The following is a 22678-nucleotide window of genomic DNA, read 5'->3' as shown; positions in this document are numbered from 1 at the left end:
TTATTTGATGTATACATACCGACATAGGTGTAGGGGAGTGGGAGGAAGGAGGGTTTATGGTAGTCCTGGCGCAACAATTAAGAAACGTTTTCTTATCGCCTTCTTTTCAACTTGCCTTTTAGGAGGGGAAGGTATTCAAATTCAGGTTGTACTTACTCAAATAGTATTTTGTTATAAGTTCAGGTTTAAGGTCATTGTTTAAGTTTAAACTATGCCATTACATTTTAAAAAATTCTTTTGTGCTAATTCTACATTAATTTTGCGATTGAGTGTATATTTACTTCATGGTTTAGAATGGATTACAGAAAATGTATGCATTTAATTTAAGATTGCATGTTTTAATGTTAGATGTGATTAATTGCAATTCATTGCATGCAGTTATGCTATTACTTAGTTAATTTTTTTAGTTGATCCCCAGCCCTAATATATATATCTCGAGCAGAATTAAAGCAAACTGGACACACCTGAGCACAATTTGGAGTGCCACAGCAAAGGGTCTGAATACTTCTAGGAATGACAGATTTCAGTATTTTATTAGTTATGAATTTGCAAGACTTTCTGAAAACTTGTGTTCACTTTGTCATTATGGATAACTGAATTTAAATTAATGAGCAAAAATGGCAAATTTATCCATCCATTATCAAACCCGCTGAATCCAAACACAGGGTCACGGGGGTCTGCTGGAGCCAATCCTAGCCAACACAGGAAGCAAACCCCAGGCAGGGCACGCACACACACCCCAAGCACACACTATGGACAATTTAGAATCGCTAGTCCACCTAACCTGCATGTCTTTGGACTGTGGAAGGAAACCCACGCAGACACAGGGAGAACATGCAAACTCCACGCAGGGAGGACCCGGGAAGCGAACCCAGGTCTCCTAACTGCGAGGCAGCAGCACTACCACTGTGCCACCGGTGCGCCTGGATACTAAATAAAGCGTGCAGAAATTAAAGTGTTTTGAATGCCTTCGCATTGGAAGGACCAGGGGAGAAAACATCTACAGAGCATTATCTCCTTTGGAGCGATAGATGGCAGCACCCCGGGTAGCAGCATCACCACAGTTTCCCACAGGGATTCATGGGAATTGGAGTTTGGTGATTCAGCCCTGTTGGGTGCTGTGGGTGCCACTAGGGGTTGCTAAGAGGACTGGGGAGCCCCAGCCTTACCCAGAAGTGCTCCTGGGTCAAGCCTTCGGGACACTGGAAGCACTTCCAGGGATAACTTAAAAGGTGCTGCCTGCCTTGATTCTGGGAGCCAGAGTTGGGAAGGAGAGGATGACGCTTGCCTGAGAAGGAGTGGAGTCAGAAGGAAGGAGAAGAGAAGAAGAAAAAACACATTGCGTTGTGCTTAATACTGTGCTGTATATCATGCATTGGTGGGGTACAAAAGAAAAGAGTTTCCCACGGTTTAATAAAGGCCTTGTGTGGACTTGTGCCTGATGTTTGCCTGTGTAAGGTCTGTGGAGCTGGTGCACCCCCTGGTGGCCACAATATATATATATATATACTGTACATATACTGTAATATACACTCACCTAAAGGATTATTAGGAACACCTGTTCAATTTCTGCATTTCTTCATTAATGCAATTATCTAATCAACCAATCACATGGCAGTTGCTTCAATGCATTTAGCGGTGTGGTCCTGGTCAAGACAATCTCCTGAACTCCAAACTGAATGTCAGAATGGAAAAGAAAGGGGATTTAAGCAATTTTGAGCGTGGCATGGTTGTTGGTGCCAGACGGGCCGGTCTGAGTATTTCACAATCTGCTCAGTTACTGGGATTTTCACGCACAACCATTTCTAGGGTTTACAAAGAATGGTGTGAAAAGGGAAAAACATCCAGTCCTGTGGGCGAAAATGCCTTGTTGATGCTAGAGGTCAGAGGAGAATGAATGGGCCGACTGATTCAAGCTGATAGAAGAGCAACTTTGACTGAAATAACCACTCGTTACAACCGAGGTATGCAGCAAAGCATTTGTGAAGCCACAACACGCACAACCTTGAGGCGGATGGGCTACAACAGCAGAAGACCCCACTGGGTACCACTCATCTCCACTACAAATAAGAAAAAGAGGCTACAATTTGCACGAGCTCACCAAAACTGGACAGTTGAAGACTGGAAAAATGTTGCCTGGTCTGATGAGTCTCGATTTCTGTTGAGACGTTCAAATGGTAGAGTCAGAATTTGCCGTAGACAGAATGAGAACATGGATCCATCATGCCTTGTTACCACTGTGCAGGCTGGTGGTGGTGGTGTAATGGTGTGGGGGATGTTTTCTTGGCACACTTTAGGCCCCTTAGTGCCAATTGGGCATCGTTTAAATGCCACGGGCTACCTGAGCATTGTTTCTGACCATGTCCATCCCTTCATGACCACCATGTACCCATCCTCTGATGGCTACTTCCAGCAGGATAATGCACCATGTCACAAAGCTCGAATCATTTCAAATTGGTTTCTTGAACATGACAATGAGTTCATTGTACTAAAATGGCCCCCACAGTCACCAGATCTCAACCCAATAGAGCATCTTTGGGATGTGGTGGAACGGGAGCTTCGTGCCCTGGATGTGCATCCCACAAATCTCCATCAACTGCAAGATGCTATCCTATCAATATGGGCCAACATTTCTAAAGAATGCTTTCAGCACCTTGTTGAATCAATGCCACGTAGAATTAAGGCAGTTCTGAAGGCGAAAGGGGGTCAAACACCGTATTAGTATGGTGGTCCTAATAATCCTTTAGGTGAGTGTACATATATAGCTAAAATGAGTCATGTATCTTAAAATAGTTTTTTTTATTCATGAGCTTTCCTAAAACAAGATGGAGAGTGTCAAAACCTACTCCATAGCTTTTCTCACGCCTTCCTTCTGCCTCAGGACCATTGGCACTCGCACCAGTAGGTACAAAGACAGTTTCTATCCACAGACTGCCAGGTTATTGAGTATGATATAACAACAATTGTTACATAAACATTGTTTGTATATGTAAATGTTGTTGAACAATATTTAATGTAAAGTTCATGTTGCAGATAATTGATTTATAATGGGTTACATAACTTCATAACTATATAGTTTAACTTTAAAATATCTAAACTGAAAACGTGATGTGTATAGTAAATTTACATGTTACAATTCGTTTGTTATTGTTAAGTGACTTTAAGATAACACAGTATGTATGTAAAGTAATAGGAGTTATCGGGCAAACATGAGAAAGACCTGCCCCATGGACCGCAGGTGGGCGGATGTCTCTCACGAGGCTCTGCCATGTCACATTTAAGATTAAAACTGTAAATGTCTGAAGCTAAAACAGACAATCAAAGTGATTTAAGGACCTCTTTTCATGACAAGTCGCCAACTAGGTATTTTACTTGTAAAACATCTTTTCTTTCATGTTTGCACTAAGTTTTTTGTATTTCATCCTTTGTGCACGCAAGTTACTGTGTATTCATTAATGTGTTCTGTACTGATTACTCACCATGTAGTTCTTACAGCGTGGAGGTGTGACGGTGTGAGTAAGACAAGCCCAAGCAATAAACGCCCATTTCAAAGAACCAACCTGTGTCTGTGTTGTTGTGGAGAAAGCTTCAGTATATTTTATATATATATATATATATACAGTGGAACCTCGGTTTGCGAGTTCCGGAAATGTGCTCGCAGTACAAAGCACTCGTATATCAAAGTGAATTTCCCCATAAGAAATAATGGAAACTCAGATGATTCGTTCCACAACCCAAAACTATTCATATAAAAAGGATTAATACAAAATATAAAGTAAAAATAATGGGCAGTACGGTGGTGCAGTGGTAGTGCTGCTGCCTCGCAGTTAGGAGACCCGGGTTCACTTCCTGGGTCCTCCCTGCATGGAGTTTGCATGTTCTCCCGTGTCTCGTGGGTTTCCTCCGGGTGCTCCGGTTTCCTCCCACAGTCCAAAGACATGCAGGTTAGGTGGATTGGCGATTCTAAATTGGCCCTAGTGTGTGCTTGGTGTGTTTGTGTGTGTCCTGCGGTGGGTTGGCACCCTGCCCAGGATTGGATTCCTGCCTTGTGCCCTGTGTTGGCTGGGATTGGCTTCAGCAGACCCACGTGACCCTGTGTTCGGATTCAGCGGGTTGGAAAATGGATGGATGGATAAAGTAAAAATACATAAAACAAATTAACCTGCACTTTACCTTTGAAAAGAATCATGGCTGGTGTGAGTGAGTTTCTAAATTCTTGTGGGATTCCACCTAACGGGACGACATGCGGAAAAACGTCCCAAAGCAATCACAGTCTCCCAGCACTTTAGCAGTTCGGTATAAAAAGCGAATCCAGAAAGATCGCAGACATGCTATAAGTGCCTGCCATCAGTGGGTGATACAAGGAACAAGGAACATTATAAATGCGCAGGGCACAGTACTACTTGGCTACGACCCTGCCTGACTGCTGTGTCTGTGTATAGGAGAGTGGCAGATCCTGCTATAATAAATAACCGCACTGTTGCTGTTTCAAGCTGAATAAAGCTGGTGGTGCAAGATGGGGACTCACACGTCACAGCACACACACACACACACAGTCACAATGCTGTAGTAAACAGTATACGCTAGTACGGATGTTGACTATATGAGTGAGGCACGCTGACTCAGACAGAGAATAGGAGACGATTGCCCACAATCCCGCAGCAAGAGAGAGAAGAACCATCAGCTCAGTTGTGATTACATGACGCTCAGCAGACAAAGTGTATCCATACTAATCGTATTGCAAGACGTCACTCGTTTATCAAGTCAAAATTTATTAAACATTTTAGCTCGTCTTGCAAAGCACTCATAAACCAAGTTACTCGCAAACCGAGGTTCCACTGTATATTAATGTATATTTTATATATATGTGATATGGTTTGCGTATTTGTAGCTATGAATCCATAGAGGGTCAAATTGAGTCACTTATCTTAAAATAATTTTTTATTCCTAAGCTTTCAGCAACCTACCAGGTGTCATCATCAGAGGAAAAATTATTAGACATACAGGAATCAAAGGCAACATATGGCAAATGGGGGGTGTCTTAAAGTCTTTTTTATTATTTGGATGTCTTTTTTTTAATACACTGGGTTTATGTCCAAGTGTTTGTTAATGGCGTTTTCGTTTGAGAGCCACGATTCAGCCTTTTAGTATTAGCCCAGTGTCCCAGTTAAACATGTGCCTGGTTGAACTGGTACATGCATATATCAGAGACTGTGGTCCCTTCCTCCTGGCAGTATTGCGATGTTCTTGCACACGTGTTACGAATGTTTTAGATGACCAACAACCTCTGAACCCCACCTTATTAATGCCTACCCCCATTTTCTATATACAGAAAACGGGTCACAACCGTAATTCGTTTCAAAACTCTGGTCGCAACCCGATTTGGTCATGACCCAAACTAATTTTCCCCATAAGATTGCATGTAAATACAATTAATTCGTTCCAGACCATACGAACTGTATGTAAATAGATTTTGTTAAAGATTTTTAAGCACAAAAATAGTTAATTATACCATAGTGTAATAGTAAACTAAATGTAAAAACATTGAATAACACTGAGAAAACCTTGAAGAACAGAGGAAACTTACATTGCAAGTGTTTGCGCTATAGCCTTATGAACCGCTCGCTGTAAACACTTTTTTTTAATGAGTTTTAAGCACAGCAAAAAAAATGAAAATTTAAAAATCCTTAATTTATACAAAAACTAAGCATAAACAATCAAGAAAACTAACCTTGCATGAGTCGAGTTCTGGCGTGAAGGAAGTGAGGAGGAAGCTGGTTGGAGAGGAGATTACAGTTTTGAGGAAGAGTCTGGCTCCGCGATGGAGGGATGTTCTCCTTCAGGTGTTTTCTCTCTTGTGATTTCTTGGGTTTCTGGTGTTTTTAGCTGTTTAGCTGGTGGATCAGACTTCAATTTCTTCTAACTGTTCTTCTCACCAACACTACCACTCTTCACTTGCTTAGAGGCCATGGTTAATTGCAAAATTAATGCAAAAAGCACATGAAATAGAGCACAGACTTCACAGCGAATGCACGCGCGTCTGACCGAGAACAATGTACAGGGAGAGACTGAACACGCGCAGAAATCACTGGCACGTACGAACCGGAAGGGAAACTGGCTGACTGCCAGTGTTTTTGTTCGCCACCCGATTGTGTGGTCGTGAACAGATGCAAAAGTTTGGTGAACTTTTTGATCATAACCCTATTTGTATGTGTTCTGAAACGTTCGTAACCAGAGGTTTTACTGTATTGTTTTAGAATAACTCGGTTTATGTATTGGATGGAAATCTGACTAATTCTTAGCAGTGAGCTCTGTTGGCTGCAAATGCCTGTAGAAGGAAGAAAATTAAAATACAATTTGACATTAAACCAGCAACCTGCCTCTTATTTACTGACATATTCCTTCTTTTTCAGCCTCCACAATAAAATGCCTCTTGCAAGATAAACAGAAAGACTGGGCAATCAGACACGAAGAGTGGAGAGATGAGCATGCGTTCTCATTATTTTTGAAGAAGAGAGATACCATTTCCCTTCAAAATAACAGTAGGTTTACTTGCAGCTTTCATTATCGTATTATATGTTCTACTATTTTGCATATATAAAAGCCAAATCTATGATCTTTTTCTTATTGAATGGAAAAGTAGTGCAGCAGTTTAATTCTATCGCCCTACAGCTACATAGAGCTGGGTTCAATTCCAGACCACATCTTTGCACATTTATCACAATTCTAATATCTCAATTTCTTTCAAAATCCAGAGAATGTGACTTTTAGCTAGTTTTGGGTCAGTGTTTCTGTTTACACAGTCATGCCTGGTGGTTCTCAATAAAACTTTGATCATAGAAAAAAGACAGAAAAAGCAACAAACAAAAATACCTGAGGATGGTCTGCTGTCCCATCCTGGGTTGTTTCCTGCATTGTGCTTAATGCTTGCTCCTTCCAGCCCTGAAATGCTCTACACAGGCACAGACAATAGATAGATATTGTGGCGAGTGGCTGTGGCTGCTGCCCAGCTGGGACACCCATGAGGTGTCCTCCAGACCACGAGGGGGCGACCGCCCTGGTTGCTTTGGGGACCACGGGAACAGAGCTTTGAAGCTCAACCCTGTAGGAGCCCGTGGTCACCGCCAGGGGGCACCCCGGTGCCTTTGGAGCCCTGGACCTCAGCACTTCCGCCACACCCGGAAGTGCTGGGGCGAAGAGGACCGGGGACACCCAGAGTGCTTCTGGGTGCGCAGCCGACACTTCCACCACACGGGAGTGTCGGCGGAGGAGTGTCAGGAAGCACTTGGAGCCCATCCGGGTATGTATATAAGAAGCCACCTCCCTCCATTCGATGACTGGAGTTGGGAGAGGAGAAAGGCAGAGCTTAGAGGAGAGGAGTGGAGGCAGTCAGAAGAAGAAAAGGCATTGTGAAAAGGCCAGGAATTAAAGGGGTGATTGGTGCCGCGGCACTGGGTTGTGCTCATTTTATTGTTAAATATAGTGTAAAATAAACGTGTGTGGTGTTAAAACATCATGTCTACCTGTCTGTGTCCAGGCTGTAACCCACAATATATATGTTTTAATTAATTGGGGGGGGGGTGGTTATTTATGATATTCACCTACTTGAAGCTGCTTGTCCAAGTTCTAATTGAATGTTGCATGATCAATAACTGGCACAGGAGTAACTAAAATAATAATAATAATAATAATAATAACTAGGGGGCTCTGCCCCCTGCATGCTTCGCCAACCCCTGGGCCTGCTTCTGCTAGCCTCTTTGCGGTTCTGCCGCTCACGTATGGGGATGCACATGTACAATTTAAACAGATTTTTATTTTCATGAGAATTGTTATATATGTGTAAATAGATCTATCTATTTTACATTAAGGGAGTAATTAATCATAGTAAAAAATAGTAAATCGTAATAATTTGAAAGTAAATTATGTTTAATATTGCCTTAGAGTTATTCGTTGAGTAATACAATTTAGTTCTGTTTTTCTTTGAAATTAACACACAAATACTTTTTAAACGTACACTTTTACTGTAAAACTTCAGTAAAAACAATTTTTTTAATTAAATTTTCATCAATATCGCATTGAATTTTGATTCTGTGTTTGGACTTTCATTGTGACAACACAATATATTCAGTTATACACACACTTTCTCTCTATTAAATATAACAACTTTTTTGAATGTTTGGCTCTGAGATTTGTTGTCCTTGCAAAAGCTACTCTAACGGGAAACTGTAAATGTTTTAATACGAATGGCATATCAAGATCTCCTTTGTTGTCTAATGTTATCTGCGGAAGATATACTACATTACCTTTCTTGGATACATCCTACTTTCTACAGTAATTCGTAGGGTGGAAGACCGGGCGGTGTTAACGGTTGTAGATATTCTACGGGATATTGGAAGTTGATGTTTTCGTCTTCTGCACGATCACCACCAACTGTTTCAGCACAGTCTATTGATGCGTATTTAACCAACCTGCTGTGTAACCGATCGACATTTTTGGCGTTAATTCATTTGACTTCATTGTTTTTCAGTGCTAGGCTTGCCCGTGTACTCATTTCTTCTGTTGATAACCCTTCGTGGTGAAATTCTTCAATAAGATTTGGATACAATACGTCTTCTTTAATTGGGAACTTAAAGTGAGAAAATTGTTCAAATTTATAAGAGCTAAGAGAGCAGAAACTGTGTCTGACAAAAGCATTCACACTAATGAGAGATGAGAGTACCGTGTGCGTGGTTGAATATGGTTGAGAGGAGGGTGTGACTTGACAAAATCTCATGGCCAAAATCTCGCAGGACTTGAAAAAATCTTCCAAAAAGTCTCGTCTCGTTGCAGGATTTTTTAATAACTAGGGGGCCCAGCACCCTGCTCGCTTCGCTCGCCCATCCCCGGTTTTGGTTTACCAGATATACAATTTAAAGAGATTGTTATTTTAATGGGAATTGTTACATATGCATTATTTTCACTTTTACTTTAAAACTTTTGTAAAAACAATACTTGTCCTTTATTTCCGGCCCCGGGCGTGGTTATATCTCTTTCTCGCAGGACGTATAACGCTGTGAAGGGGGTGCGGCTGAACGCATGCTAAGGAGATGTCGTTGGATCATCTGCTGACTTTCTGCTGCTGGCGAGCTGCCTGTTCTGCTTGTATCGCTGCCCGATCATTTCAAAGCCTGTACAGCAGCTGTCCTTTTGCCACTTCGTGTCTCTGCCGCTCGCGTTGTCAAGGGGGACAGGGTGGCTGAAGAAGCAGCTAAGGAGAAGCAGTTGGATCATCTGCTGGCTTTCTGCTACTAGCAAGGTGCGTGTTTTGCTTGTCGCTTGTTGTTGTTTTAAGAGATGGGAGCACATGAAGCATGTCTGCCAAAAGCAATCCAACAACTGCTAGGTTAGATGTCTGTGGATTTGTTTTAAATGATGTCTCACTGCCTTGTCTCGCGTGACGTTGTAAAAACAATACTTGTCCTTTATTTCCGGCCCTTTGTGTGGTTAAATTTCTTTCTCACAGGACGTATAACGCTGCTCGGGTTGTGAAGTGGGGGAGGCTAAATGCATGCTATGGAGATGCCGTCAGATCATCTGCTGTCTTTCTGCTGCTGCTGTCGCGCTGCCTGTCGCTCATTTCAAAGCCTGTACAGCATCTGTCCTTTTGAGGGGGTGGGGTGAGCTTTAGGGTGGCTGAACATCATCTGCTGGCTTTCTGCAGCTGGCAAGCTGCGTGTTTTGCTTGTTGTTGTTTTAAGAGCTGGGAGCAAGTTAAAGTGTCTCTCGCGGGACTTTAAATTGTCTTCTGAGAAGATCACGTCTCGTCTTCCTAGTCTCCCTCCCCAAGATTTTTTTTATAATAGAGAGATAATAATAATAATAATAATAATAATAATAATAAATTCCATTTATATAGCACCTTTCCCATTCTCATATGTATCTCACTTCATTTTATGGTCAATCAAATATTCCCTGTCACCTTCAAGTCCTTTTATCTTGTCTTATTTGAGCCCTCCTAGTCTTGGTAGATGTTCACCATTCTCTTCCACATTCACTACAAATGTCTGTCTTGTGGTATTGGTGTAATTTTATATTATATATAGCATTAAGTATACCCCTAGCCTTAGGTGTATCTTACATCTTTTGACCTACTGACCACAAAAATTCCATTTATGTTTTCCTACCACGTGCCATTTTACTGCCATGGCCATTTTTTTGTGATTTTTCTCATGTTGTATATATACTGTGGTAACTGACCCGGGCACAGACAGGCAGACACCATAGGTGCAAAACCCAACACATGTTTATTCATGTTTACCAATTACAGGGCACACACAACCCCAAAACTCCCCCAAAGTCCAGGCCTCACAATGAATCCCTCTCCTCTTCCGGCCGTCTCCACTCCTCTCCTCCAAGAGTTTGTCTACTCCACTCCCAACTCCAGCCATCGAATGGAGGGTGGCGGCCCCTTTTATACACACCTGGATGTACTCCAGGTGCTTCCCGATTAGCTTCTGCCAGCACTCCCAAGTACCGGCTGTGCACCCGGAAGCACTCCGGGTGTCCCTGGTCTTCTTCCCCCCAGCACTTCTGGGTGTGGCCAGGGCTCCTCAGACATTGGGGTGCCCCGTTGGCGGTGACCATGGGCCCCTATAGGGTTGAGCTTCTAAGCTCTGTTGCCGTGTTCCCCAAAGCCACCAGGGCGGTCACTCTCGCGTGGTCTGGAGGAGGCATAAGCCCTCCTCCGGAACTTCTGGGCATCCCGGCTGGGCACCACCCACAGCCACTCGCCACAATACATATAGATTAAATCAACTACACCTGGAACATCTGTGGTGATCTAAAAGTAGTGGCACTGCTACTCAAAATGCAGTTTAGATACACCAAACACTGTTGTTTAATTTGTGAATGGGACCACCGAGCTAAAGAGTTTCATTACATTGAAAAGATCTAAGTGCAGTACAAGCATTTGTTTCCAGGGCAAGAAAGTGTGACACACAAACCTCTTGTTGACCCTACAAAGATACTGTTGCCTCATTTTCATGTAAAACATAGTATGGCGAAAACTTTCTTGAAAGCATTAAAGGAAGTTGAAGGATTTTGATATCTGAGACAGATGGTTCCATGAATAATTGATGCCAAGATTAATTAAGGCTAAAAATTCATTTTCTCCATTTACCTGTGCACTTCTTCCCTGTGAATCTTGGTGCAGTCAGTGACAGACATGGTGGAAGGTTTCACCAGGGCATTGCAACAATGTTAAAGGAGCATCTGGGCAAGTGAAATCCATCAGTGCTGGCTCATTATTATTAGATGTGAGGCATCAGATGTAAAGTGCAAGCAAAAAGAGCAGCAAAACATTTTAGTTCAATTGGACCAATGCAGTGTGTCAGCATCATTTGGCAATTAATAACACTAGATTCAGTAAAAGTTCATTTAATGTATCTCCAAACTCCTATGTGATACAGTCAATCTGAAATCATATATGTGTTCAGCTTAAAGCTTTCTATCATAATCAGCAAATAAAAATCTGGAATGCAAAACCTTCACAATTTTTTTTCTTTAGTTTAATTGGTCATGTCTACTGTAAGGTTGCTCATCACTAAGGTCTCATTTCATGGATATGAGCAGTAGCTTAGTCAAAGTAGAAGCTGCATGAAGTGCCACAGCAGAATACTGAGAATAAAATGCACAATGGAAAAAAAAAAACTCAGTAACAGGTGGTAATCATTATCCGGCTTTCCTTTGTTAAAAATAACTATCATATGTACTGGCAAAATATGAAGGCTAATCAGACACTCTAATCAATGCCAGAAGAAAGTAGCGAGTCTTATTCCTGGAAGTAAATGCCATGTCAAATGGGATGTTCCTTACATTGATAGGCAGGTCATTCTGCATGATTGGGGCCCTGGAGCAAAAGGCCAGACCTCCTAGGCCAGGGGTGCCCACACTTTTTTGGCTTAGGAGCTACTTTTAAAATGACCAGGTCAAAATGATCTACCTACATTAAAAATGCTATATTTATATATACAACATAAAATATATGTTGTTGTACCTTCCATAACTGAATAAACTTTATGGCATAATAACAATTCAATACATTTATGGTCACTACAGTATTTGGATTTAATAATCGTCATGTGGGAAAAGGCTGACTCGCATAAATAAGTAGAGCCGAATAATGCAGTCAAGGAGCTTTTGAATTCAGCCGAGTGAAAAATGACGGCTGTTCGATTAACTGCGATTTTAGTTCCCTCTCCTTTCTCTTTCCCAGATCGCTTTTCGGAAGGAAGTCAGTTTCGTAGTTTTTATGAACAGTTCGAAAGTGCCTTTCCACATTTTCCTTCTTTGGAATAGCAATGATAGATTAACAGATCAGACAAACGCACTTCGATTGTGACATTGTGAGAGAAAAAAAATCCTCTTCCACATCCAGCCCATACCCTCCCCAAACAATTTTTTTTTAAATCCCTTCTTTAGTCGATATAAATTGGAAGACTAACTAGATCACAGTCGGAGTTTTGCAGTAGCTCTCGCATTTGATCGTGTGTGCGGGATGACAAGTGTGTTAGAAGTGAAGAGATCTCAGACTGGCCGCCCTGTATGTCAATCAAGTGGCAAATGCCATAGGGAGGATATACAGCATGATAGATTAACATTTTAAAAAAGATTTTTTTGAATGCAACGGAATCTACCTGCACTACCTTTGTGATCTACCGGTCGATCGCGATTGATGCATTGGGAACCGCTGTCCTAGGCAACTAAGTCAAAAAAATTAAAAATGTATGTACTTTGTTGATCCTTAAGGGGAAATGTTAGGTCTCTGATATGCCTACGGTATACATCATGAGTTTCATCTTGATTCCAACCATCAATCTTCATGTAAATTAATGTTTAGGTGGATATAAAAGGCACCATTTGATTGGTAGATAAATAGATACAGTAGATAACAACTATATGATAGATAGATAGATAGATAGATAGATAGATAGATAGATAGATAGATAGATAGATAGATAGATAGATGTTAAGGCATATTTTTTACTCTATACAACATTTTCACTACAGCACAAGGAATATTCAGAACTCCTTCCTTTTACAAGCTGCAAACTAATTTGGTAATTCTTAGTCATACAGTGTCCATCTGTTCACAAGTTATACAGTAATCAATACGGCTGAGGCATCACAGCCATTTCATGGGCTTCTGCTTCCTTTACACAGATGGTTTAAGGTGATTGATTACTCGTACAATTCAGAAAAAGAAAACACTTTGATGTTAATTGTCTCTGCAAGTGTTATGTATTTCAGTTTATCTTGTTTGTTTGAACAAAAAATAAAATATAAGCATCTACAATTTTTAAGTGTAATCCAAATGGAAGCTATACCAGACGGATGCTGCCACCCAGAATACTGGGGAACACATGACTCCAGAATGCAGTCTCTCTCTGTCCTTCCACAAAGATGGCTTTTCAGCTGGGAAAGGTACCACTAATCACCCTGGTCAGGATGCCCGTCCATCTACATTTTTCTCTATGGTGTATACTCACACATCCACGCATAGGCATTTATAAAGGTCACTATCCAATCAACTTAAATTGCACATCTTTCCAATATGAGATCAATCCAGAGCAACTGGACAATATGTAAATTTCATATTGGCAAGGGTCAAGCCACGGATTCAAATGTTCCGTGAAGCTGTTGCAGAAAATACTTAGTAAATAAAAAAGTACAGAGTCATCATCCATCCATCCATCCATCCATCCTCTTCCGCTTATCCAAGGTCGGGTCGCGGGGGTAGCAGCTTAAGCAGAGAAGCCCAGACTTCTCTCTCCGGGACGTGGTCGAAGTTCTGCCGAAGGTAGGAGTTGAAGTTACTTCTGACAGGGGACTCTGCCAGCCGTTCCCAGCAGACCCTCACAACACGTTTGGGCCTACCAGGTCTGACCGGCATCTTCCCCCACCATCAAAGCCAACTCACCACCAGGTGGTGATCAGTTGACAGCTCCGCCCCTCTCTTCACCCGAGTGTCCAAGACATATGGCCGCAAGTCCGACGACACAACCACAAAGTCGATCATCGAACTGAGGCCTAGGGTGTCCTGGTGCCAAGTGCACATATGAACACCATTATGCTTGAACATGGTGTTCGTTATGGACAATCCGTCACGAGCACAGAAGTCCAATAACAAAACACCGCTCGGGTTCAGATCGGGGGGGCTATTCCTCCCAATCACGCCCTTCCAGGTCTCACTGTCATTGCCCACGTGGGCATTGAAGTCTCCCAGCAAAACGAGGGAATCCCCAGAAGGTATGCCCTCTAGCACCCCTCCAGAGACTCCAAAAAGGGTGGATACTCCAAACTGCTGTTCGGTGCATACGCACAAACAACAGTCAGGACCCTTCCCCCCACCCGAAGGCGGAGGGAGGCCACCCTCTCGTCCACCAGGGTAAACCCCAACACATAGGCTCCGAGTCGGGGGGCAATAAGTATGCCCACACCTGCTCAGCGCCTCTCACCGGGGGCAACTCCAGAGTGGTAGAGAGTCCAGCCCCTCTCAAGGAGATTGGTTCCAGAGTCCAAGCTGTGCGTCGAGGTGAGTCCAACTATATCTAGCCGGAACCTCTCAACCTTGCACACTAGCTCAGGCTCCTTCCCCTTCAGACAGGTGACATTCCACGTCCCAAAAGCCAGTTTCTGTAGCCGAGGATCAGACCGCCAAGGTCCCGCCTCCGGCCACCACCCAACTCACACTGCACCCGACCTCCTTGGCCCCTCCCATAGGTGGTGAGTCCATGGGAAGGAGGACCCATGTTACCTCTTCGGACTGTGCCCGGCCGAGCCCCATGGGTGCAGGCCCGGCCACCAAGCACTCGCCATCGAGCCCCACCCCCAGGCCTGGCTCCAGAGGGGGGCCCCAGTGACCCTCGTCCGGGCAAGGGAAAACGTCGTCCACAGTTTTTATTCTTCATTAGAGGTGTTGAACCGTTCTTTGTCTAATCCCTCACCTAGGACCAGTTTGCCTTGGGTGGCCCTACCAGGGGCATAAAGCCCGGGACAACATAGCTCCTAGGATCATTGGGACACGCAAACCCCTCCACCACGATAAGGTGACGGCTCAAGGAGGTGACAGAGTCATCATTATAAATGAAATCCAAAGACATCCTTTATTTACATCAGCTGGTGAAAGCTTACTACGTGAGCAGCAAGGCTCTCCATGGCAAGTCTAATTCAAGTCAATTCCATGTTCCCAACTTTGTGGGATGGCCCCTTCCTGTTCCAACATGACTGCACTCCAGTGCACATAGCAAGGTCTATGAAGAAATGGATGAGTATGGATGAACTTGACTTGCCTGCACTGAGCCCTGACCTCAACTTTGGGATGAATTTGAGAGGAGACTGCGAGCGAGCCAGGCCTTCTCATCCTACTTCAGTGCCTGACCTCACAAATTCCCATTAACACACTCCTACACCTTGTGGAAAGCCTTCCCAGAAGAGTTGAAGCTGTTATTGCTGCAAGGGGTGGGCCAACTCCACATTAAAGCCTATGTATTAAGAATGGGATGTCATTAAAGTTCAATATAGTGTAATAATATTTATTTTTGTACATGGTGTGACCTGAAATGTATGCAAATCACCTTAAATGAAAGTCTGCAATGTGAATTTGAATTATGTCTGAATTGTTCAATTTGTAATTTTAAACTGTAGAGCAATGGGGAAATCAATGAAAAATGTGCCTTTATCTGTGACATTATGGAGGGCACTGTAGTTACGGACCTTATGTAAAATATCAGGGACACATAAAGTTCTATCTAAGTCTATCTAACGAAACGTATTTAGTTTTATGTCTCCTTAGTGTTCTCATTCATCCACACCAGAAATTTCAAAAAGTGTTGTACTCCTGCTTCTGAGAGCACCATTAACATGTCAAGGGGAATAGAAGATAACTACGGAAGCCGAGAGAGGACGTGCAATATATCATTTTTTTAAATTGTCTCCTCGAGATAACAGACTAATTTTATCGAGACGTCGTGAAAATGAAAAACTGTTTTCTTGAGATAATGGAATAATTTTATCGTGATCTTGAGAAAATGAAACTTAACCTTTGCTCCTGGCATCAGGCTCGTTTAGATTGCGAAGCCTATACAGCTTAAAGCCTTGCTAACCTTCTACTTCAATGATGGACACTAACGTTATTATTTTCTAAGCTAAGGCATAAACATATTTCAGCCTGCGCCAGCCCTTGATTGAACAAAAATCTTCTGCCATTTCAAACAGGACATGGCTTCAATAGGCTAAACCTTAAACGTTAAATACAATTATTTCATAATTTCGAGAAAACAAGATCTTTTGTTTTATTGAGGTCTCGATAAAATTATTCAGTTATCTCGAGAAGGCAAAGTTTGTTTTCTCAAGATCTCGATAAAATGAGTCCATTATCTCGAGGAAACAATTTTAAAAAAATAACGATAAAATATATAAAACCATTTTACAGTCCCTCCCTTTCAAAGATCCAAGAGGACAGTAGGAAAAGAATCTCTCACTCAACATATCAGAAAAGGAGTGGAACTCAAAATTATATATTGAGCTCATCTGTTTTGTTTAAAATTGTCCAAAATGTTTCCAGGGCAAAATCCAACCTGCAAATGTTGCAATCGAGCTCCAGCCTCACTGGGTTACATGTTTTGGGCCGTGTGCACCAAATTAACAACATCCATCCATCCATCCATTTTTTCTAACCCGTTGAATCCGAACACAGGGTCACGGGGGTCTGCTGGAGCCAATCCCAGCCAACACAGGAACCAATCCCGGGCAGGGCGCCAACCCACCGCAGGACACACACATCCACTCTCACACACCAGGACAGTTTAGAATTGTCAATCCACCTGACCTGCATGTCTTTGGACTGTGGGAGGAAACCCAAGCAGACACGGGTAGAACATGCAAACTCCACGCAGGGAGGACCCGGGAAGCGAACCCGGGTCTCCTAACTGCGAGGCAGCAGTGCTACCACTGCGCCACTGTGCCACCCCAAATTAACAACATTCTGGACCAAAATCTTTAAATGCCTTTCAGACAGCCTTGGGGTCACAATCCCTCCTAATCCCCTAACAGCTGTGTTTGGTGGGCTCACAGAGGGGTTTAAAGTGGAGAAGGACAAACAAACTGTAATTGCCTTTACTTTACTACTGGCATGTAGACTTGTTTTGCTCAACTAGAAGAACCCTAACTCTCCTATTCTAAGTCAGTGGGTAACTGATGTTTTATATTATTTGAAACTGGAAAAAATCAAATTCTCACTTAGAGGATCTGTGTAGAACTTTTTCAAAACCTGGCAGGATCTGAGCAGTAACATTCTAGAATAAGCATTTAAAGCACCGAGGAAGCAGATTCTCTCCCTATTTCTTTTTCTTCTCCATTTATCTTTATTCACTTATTAATTCATCTATTTACTTATTTTTACTAGCGTTAAGTTTTACTCTGCTGGCCATGATCTCTTTCTCAGGGTTGAGGATTGATTTGTTTTCAATCCTATTTTTCTAAAAAGTGATCTATTTGTATGGAATGTTGTGTGATTACAATACAATCAATAAAATCAATAAATAAAAATAACGATATTGCACGTCCTCTCTCAGCTTCCGTAGATAAAAACTATCTTCACTTTTTTGTTTTTATGTAATCTATTGAAACATATATTGTATGACTGACACATGTGGAAATGGAGTTATCTGTTATCTCACTTTGTATTAAATTGAATGCTTGGCTATAGGAAACAATTAAGATTTCTGAATCTTAGAATCTGCATATTTTGCTTTAATTTTAAGTGTCTTGCATTTTTATTAATTGGTGATTACTTAGGAAAGCGACTGGAACAAAAATGTGCAATGGCCTGCCAGAAGAGTTTGGCACCGATCTGTTAGGCAGTAAGTTTGAGCAGTGCCTCAAAGTACCACCTTAATGACAATTTACTTCAATTTTTTACTTAAACTCTATTATGAGAGTGTAATTTTTTTCTTTCTTTTTTTTAAATTTAGCAAAGGTGGCTGAACAAGATGACAAGGCCAGCAGAGGATACAGCTGGCAGTACATTGTGATAGTGTTGGGCGTCGCTATCGGCTTGTCTGTCTTTATAGCCGTGGCAGTGAAATGCAAGCTCTTTCACCGCTATCTCTCCAGCTACCGACATAGCCTGCTCAATGAGCCTGATGCCTACAGTAATTATGAGCCCGATAACATGGCGGTGAGAATCCCGGATCAATACCGTACAGGAAGCCAGACGCATGCGTCCACCCACAGTGCCACTGAGCTTGAAGATGATGATGATGGATTCATTGAAGACAACTATATCCAGGCCAGTGAAAGACAGCGGGCAGAGCAGGAGGCAGGACTTGATGAGGAGGATGATCTGCATTTTACTATTTCTTAAAACAAAAAAAAAATATAAACAGAAAGGGTTGTAGTTAGTAGGTAGTTTCTGGTTTAGAAATGTTTTTGTCTGTACTCCATAATACTCCACTATGTGCCAGTCAGAATGATCAGGTACTGTACGTGATCAGAAAGGAAAGCAAAATGCAAATTTTATAAACAGGGCTTAAATTAGAGGAGAGGCCTGTCCCATTTGCTTCTGCTACACAAAACTCAGGCTAAGGCTAGTAAGCCTTTGAAAACAGCGGTGATACAAGAACAAAACAGCAAAGCTTTCTACCAAGAGCATAAGGATCCTGACAAGTGAGAGACCATTTGGTCCGTCCACCTCTACAACTGTATACATATTACAGAAAGCACTTTATAGAAACAGTCTACTACTCCCCCTTACAAGGTCCCGAAATATCTGGTGGGTGCTGCATCTGCTGTCCCCAAAGCACTGCACATTTACCTCACTCACCAAGTTCTGACTGCCTCACTTCCTTCCATCTTTCCTCCTAGTTTTAGACCGAGTACTGGCACATGCCATAGTATAAGTTTAGGGCAAAATATTATAATTTATCACATATTGATTCATCTTTGTTTTATTATTTATTTGCTAAGTAAAAGACCCAGTGTGCTCTCTGAACAATTCAATAAAAACTGAAGATGAACTGAAATAACACTTAAAAATCCCCCAATTCCGTTTTGGCCAAGCCCATCGTCAAATCTGCAAAGCACATAGAAATCGTGCTGTTTCTTCTTCTACCATCAGAACCCCCAGGACACACCAGGCTGTCATAACTACAATCAGTCGTAATTACAGAGCTTCTTGAATAAAACACTCCCTGGCCTCAGTGTTCTGTTCTTGAGGTGTTGCTCCACTGCTTTCCCCAGGAGTCACCACCAAATATGGGACCTTATGATTAAGTTTTACAAGCCACTGTTTGGCACACTGATGAAAGGATAACAATACAGAGTGCAAATATTGTTTGTTTGGCTTGAAATAGATACAAATACTCTCATGCCTACATGATGAAATCCACATCTTTGCTGTCTCGATCTTTATTCTGTACTCGCTTCGCACGCCCAGCCCTTCCCCCAAAACCCGGGCCGTGTTATGCACCAGCCATTTCACGTCTCTGCTGCTCGCGTTGTGGGGCTGAACGCACGCTAAGGAGATGCGGTCAGATCAGCTGGTGGCTTGTTGCTGCTGCCGAGTTGCGTGTTCTGCTTGTCACGCTGTGCGTCGATCATTGAAAAGCCAGCAGATGTTCTATTGTCTCACGGGATGTCAAAGTGTCTTTCCGAGAAGATCACGTCTCGACCCAAGATTTTTTTTATTATAATAGACAGACATGCATACACTACTAGTTGAATGTTTGTGCACAGCCAGAAATTTGAATGTTTATAATAGAAATTCTGTTTTAATCAGGATACCATTAAATTGAGTTGAATAATACAGTCAAGACATTACTAGTGTTGCATAATGGCTGTTACTGCTTTGAAATTACTAATTTTTAATTTATTATTCACATTTAGATAGATAGATAGATAGATAGATAGATAGATAGATAGATAGATAGATAGATAGATAGATAGACAGTGAGAGGCACTATAAGATAGATAGATAGATAGATAGATAGATAGATAGATAGATAGATAGATAGATAGATAGATAGATAGATAGATGTGAAAGGCACTATATGATAGATAGATAGATAGATAGACAGATAGATAGATAGATAGATAGATAGATAGATAGATAGATAGATGTGAAAGGCACTATATAATAGATACATAGATAGATAGATATGAAAGGCACTATATGATAGACAGATAGATGTGAAAGGCACTATATGATAGATAGATAGATGTGAAAGGCACTATATGATAGATAGATAGATGTGAAAGGCACTATATGATAGATAGATAGATAGATAGATAGATAGATAGATAGATAGATAGATAGATAGATAGATAAACTTCAATGTGGACACACACCAGATTGGCTAGAATGCAAGAAAATTAAAAAGAAAGAAAGCATAAAGCTATGTGGTAGGATCTAGTTTATGTTTCTTGACTCAGCCTTACATCACCAAGTGCAATGCAAAGTGTCGGATGAAGTGGTGTAAAGCCCACCGTCACTGGACTCTATAGCAGTGGAGAAGTGTCCTCGGGAGTGACGAATCACGCAATCCGATGGGCGAGTCTGGGTTTGGTGGTACTCGCCTGATTGCATTGTGCCAAGTGTAAAGTTTGGTGGAGGGGGATTATGGTGTGGGGTTGTTTTTCAAGGACTGGGCTTGGCCTTTAGTCTGCAATGTGAATTTGAATTATGTCTGAATTGTTCAATTTGTAATTTTAAACTGTAGAGCAGTGGAGGAATCAATGAAAAATGTGCCTTTGTCTGTGACATTATGGAGGCACTGTAGTTACGGACCTTATGTAAAATATCACGGACACATAAAGTTCTATCTAAGTCTATCTAACAAAACATATTTAGTTTTATGTCTCCTTAGTGTTCTCATTCATCCACACCAGAAATTTCAAAAAGTGTTGTACTCCTGCTTCTGAGAGCACCATCAACATGTCAAGGGAATAGAAGATAACTCACGGAAGCTGAGAGAGGGCGTGCGATATCATCATTTTTAAATTGTCTCCTCGAGATAACAGACTAATTTTATCGAGACGTCGTGAAAATGAAAAACTGTTTTCTTGAGATAATGGAATAATTTTATCGTGATCTTGAGAAAATGAAACTTAACCTTTGCTCCTGGCATCAGGCTCGTTTAGATTGCGCGCCTATACAGCTTAAAGCCTTGCTAACCTTCTACTTCAATGATGGACACTAAGCGTTATTATTTTCTAAGCTAAGGCATAAACATATTTCAGCTGCGTCAGCCCTTGATTGAACAAAAATGTGGCGTGCTGATCAATACAGTTCTGCTCTTCTGCCATTTCAAACAGGACATGGCTTCAATAGGCTAAACCTTAAGCGTTAGATACAATTATTTCATAATTTCGAGAAAACAAGATCTTTTGTTTTATTGAGGTCTCGATAAAATTATTCAGTTATCTCGAGAAGGCAAAGTTTGTTTTCTCAAGATCTCGATAAAATGAGTCCGTTATCTCGAGGAAACAATTTAAAAAATAACAATAAAATATATAAAACCATTTTACAGTCCCTCTCTTTCAAAGATCCAAGAGGACAGTGGGAAAAGAATCTCTCACTCAACATATCAGAATAGGAGTGAAACTCAAAATTATATATTGAGCTCATCTGTTTTGTTTAAAATTGTCCAAAATGTTTCCAGGGCAAAATCCAACCTCAGAATGTTGCAATCGAGCTCCAGCCTCACTGGGTTACATGTTTTGGGCCGTGTGCACCAAATTAACAACATCCATCCATCCATCCATTTTTTCTAACCCGTTGAATCCGAACACAGGGTCACGGGGTCTGCAGGAACCAATCCGGGCAGGGCGCCAACCCACCGCAGGACACACACATCCACACTCATACACCAAGCACACACTAGGGACAATTTAGAATCACCAATGCACCTGACCTGCATGTCTTTGGACTGTGGGAGGAAACCCACACAGAACCACGAGGAGAACATGCAAGCTCCACGAGGAGGACCGGGAATGAACCCGGGTCTCCTAACTGCGAGGCAGGAGTGCTACCACTCGCCACTGTGCGTCCCAAATTAACAACATTCTGGACCAAAATCTTTAAATGCCTTTCAGACAGCCTTGGGGTCACAATCCCTCCTAATCCCCTAACAGCTGTGTTTGGGTGGGCTCACAGCGGGGTTTAAAGTGGAGAAGGACAAACAAACTGTAATTGCCTTTACTTTACTACTGGCATGTAGACTTATCTTGCTCAATTAGAAGAATCCTAACTCTCCTTTTCTAAGTCAGTGGGTAACTGATGTTTTATATTATTTGAAACTGGAAAAAATCAAATTCTCACTTAGAGGATCTGTGTAGAACTTTTTCAAAACCTGGCAGGATCTGAGCAGTAACATTCTAGAATAAGCATTTAAAGCACCGAGGAAGCAGATTCTCTCCCTATTTCTTTTTCTTCTCCATTTATCTTTATTCACTTATTAATTCATCTATTTACTTATTTTTACTAGCGTTAAGTTTTACTCTGCTGGCCATGATCTCTTTCTCAGGGTTGAGGATTGATTTGTTTTCAATCCTATTTTTCTAAAAAGTGATCTATTTGTATGAAATGTTGTGTGATTACAATACAATCAATAAAATCAATAAATAAATAAATAAAAATACG

The 22678-nt window shown here is 41.7% G+C and overlaps 1 protein-coding gene across 1 annotated transcript in view; it reads left to right on the top strand.

The window, feature by feature from the left end:
- c14h1orf210 (chromosome 14 C1orf210 homolog) overlaps positions 1 to 19987 on the top strand; it is a 112206-nt gene extending 92219 nt beyond the window's left edge. Inside the window, exons 5-6 of the mRNA XM_039734667.1 lie at positions 6414 to 6542; positions 18012 to 19987. Of these exons, the coding sequence (XP_039590601.1) occupies positions 6414 to 6542; positions 18012 to 18403 (521 nt within the window). The 3' untranslated portion in view covers positions 18404 to 19987. The remainder of the gene's footprint in view (positions 1 to 6413; positions 6543 to 18011) is intronic.
- The last annotated feature ends 2691 nt before the right edge of the window (positions 19988 to 22678 follow it).

The sequence above is a fragment of the Polypterus senegalus genome, chromosome 14, assembly GCF_016835505.1.
Source record: "Polypterus senegalus isolate Bchr_013 chromosome 14, ASM1683550v1, whole genome shotgun sequence".
NCBI classification, from domain to species: domain Eukaryota; kingdom Metazoa; phylum Chordata; class Cladistia; order Polypteriformes; family Polypteridae; genus Polypterus; species Polypterus senegalus.
This window is presented reverse-complemented; position numbering and strand designations above follow the sequence as displayed.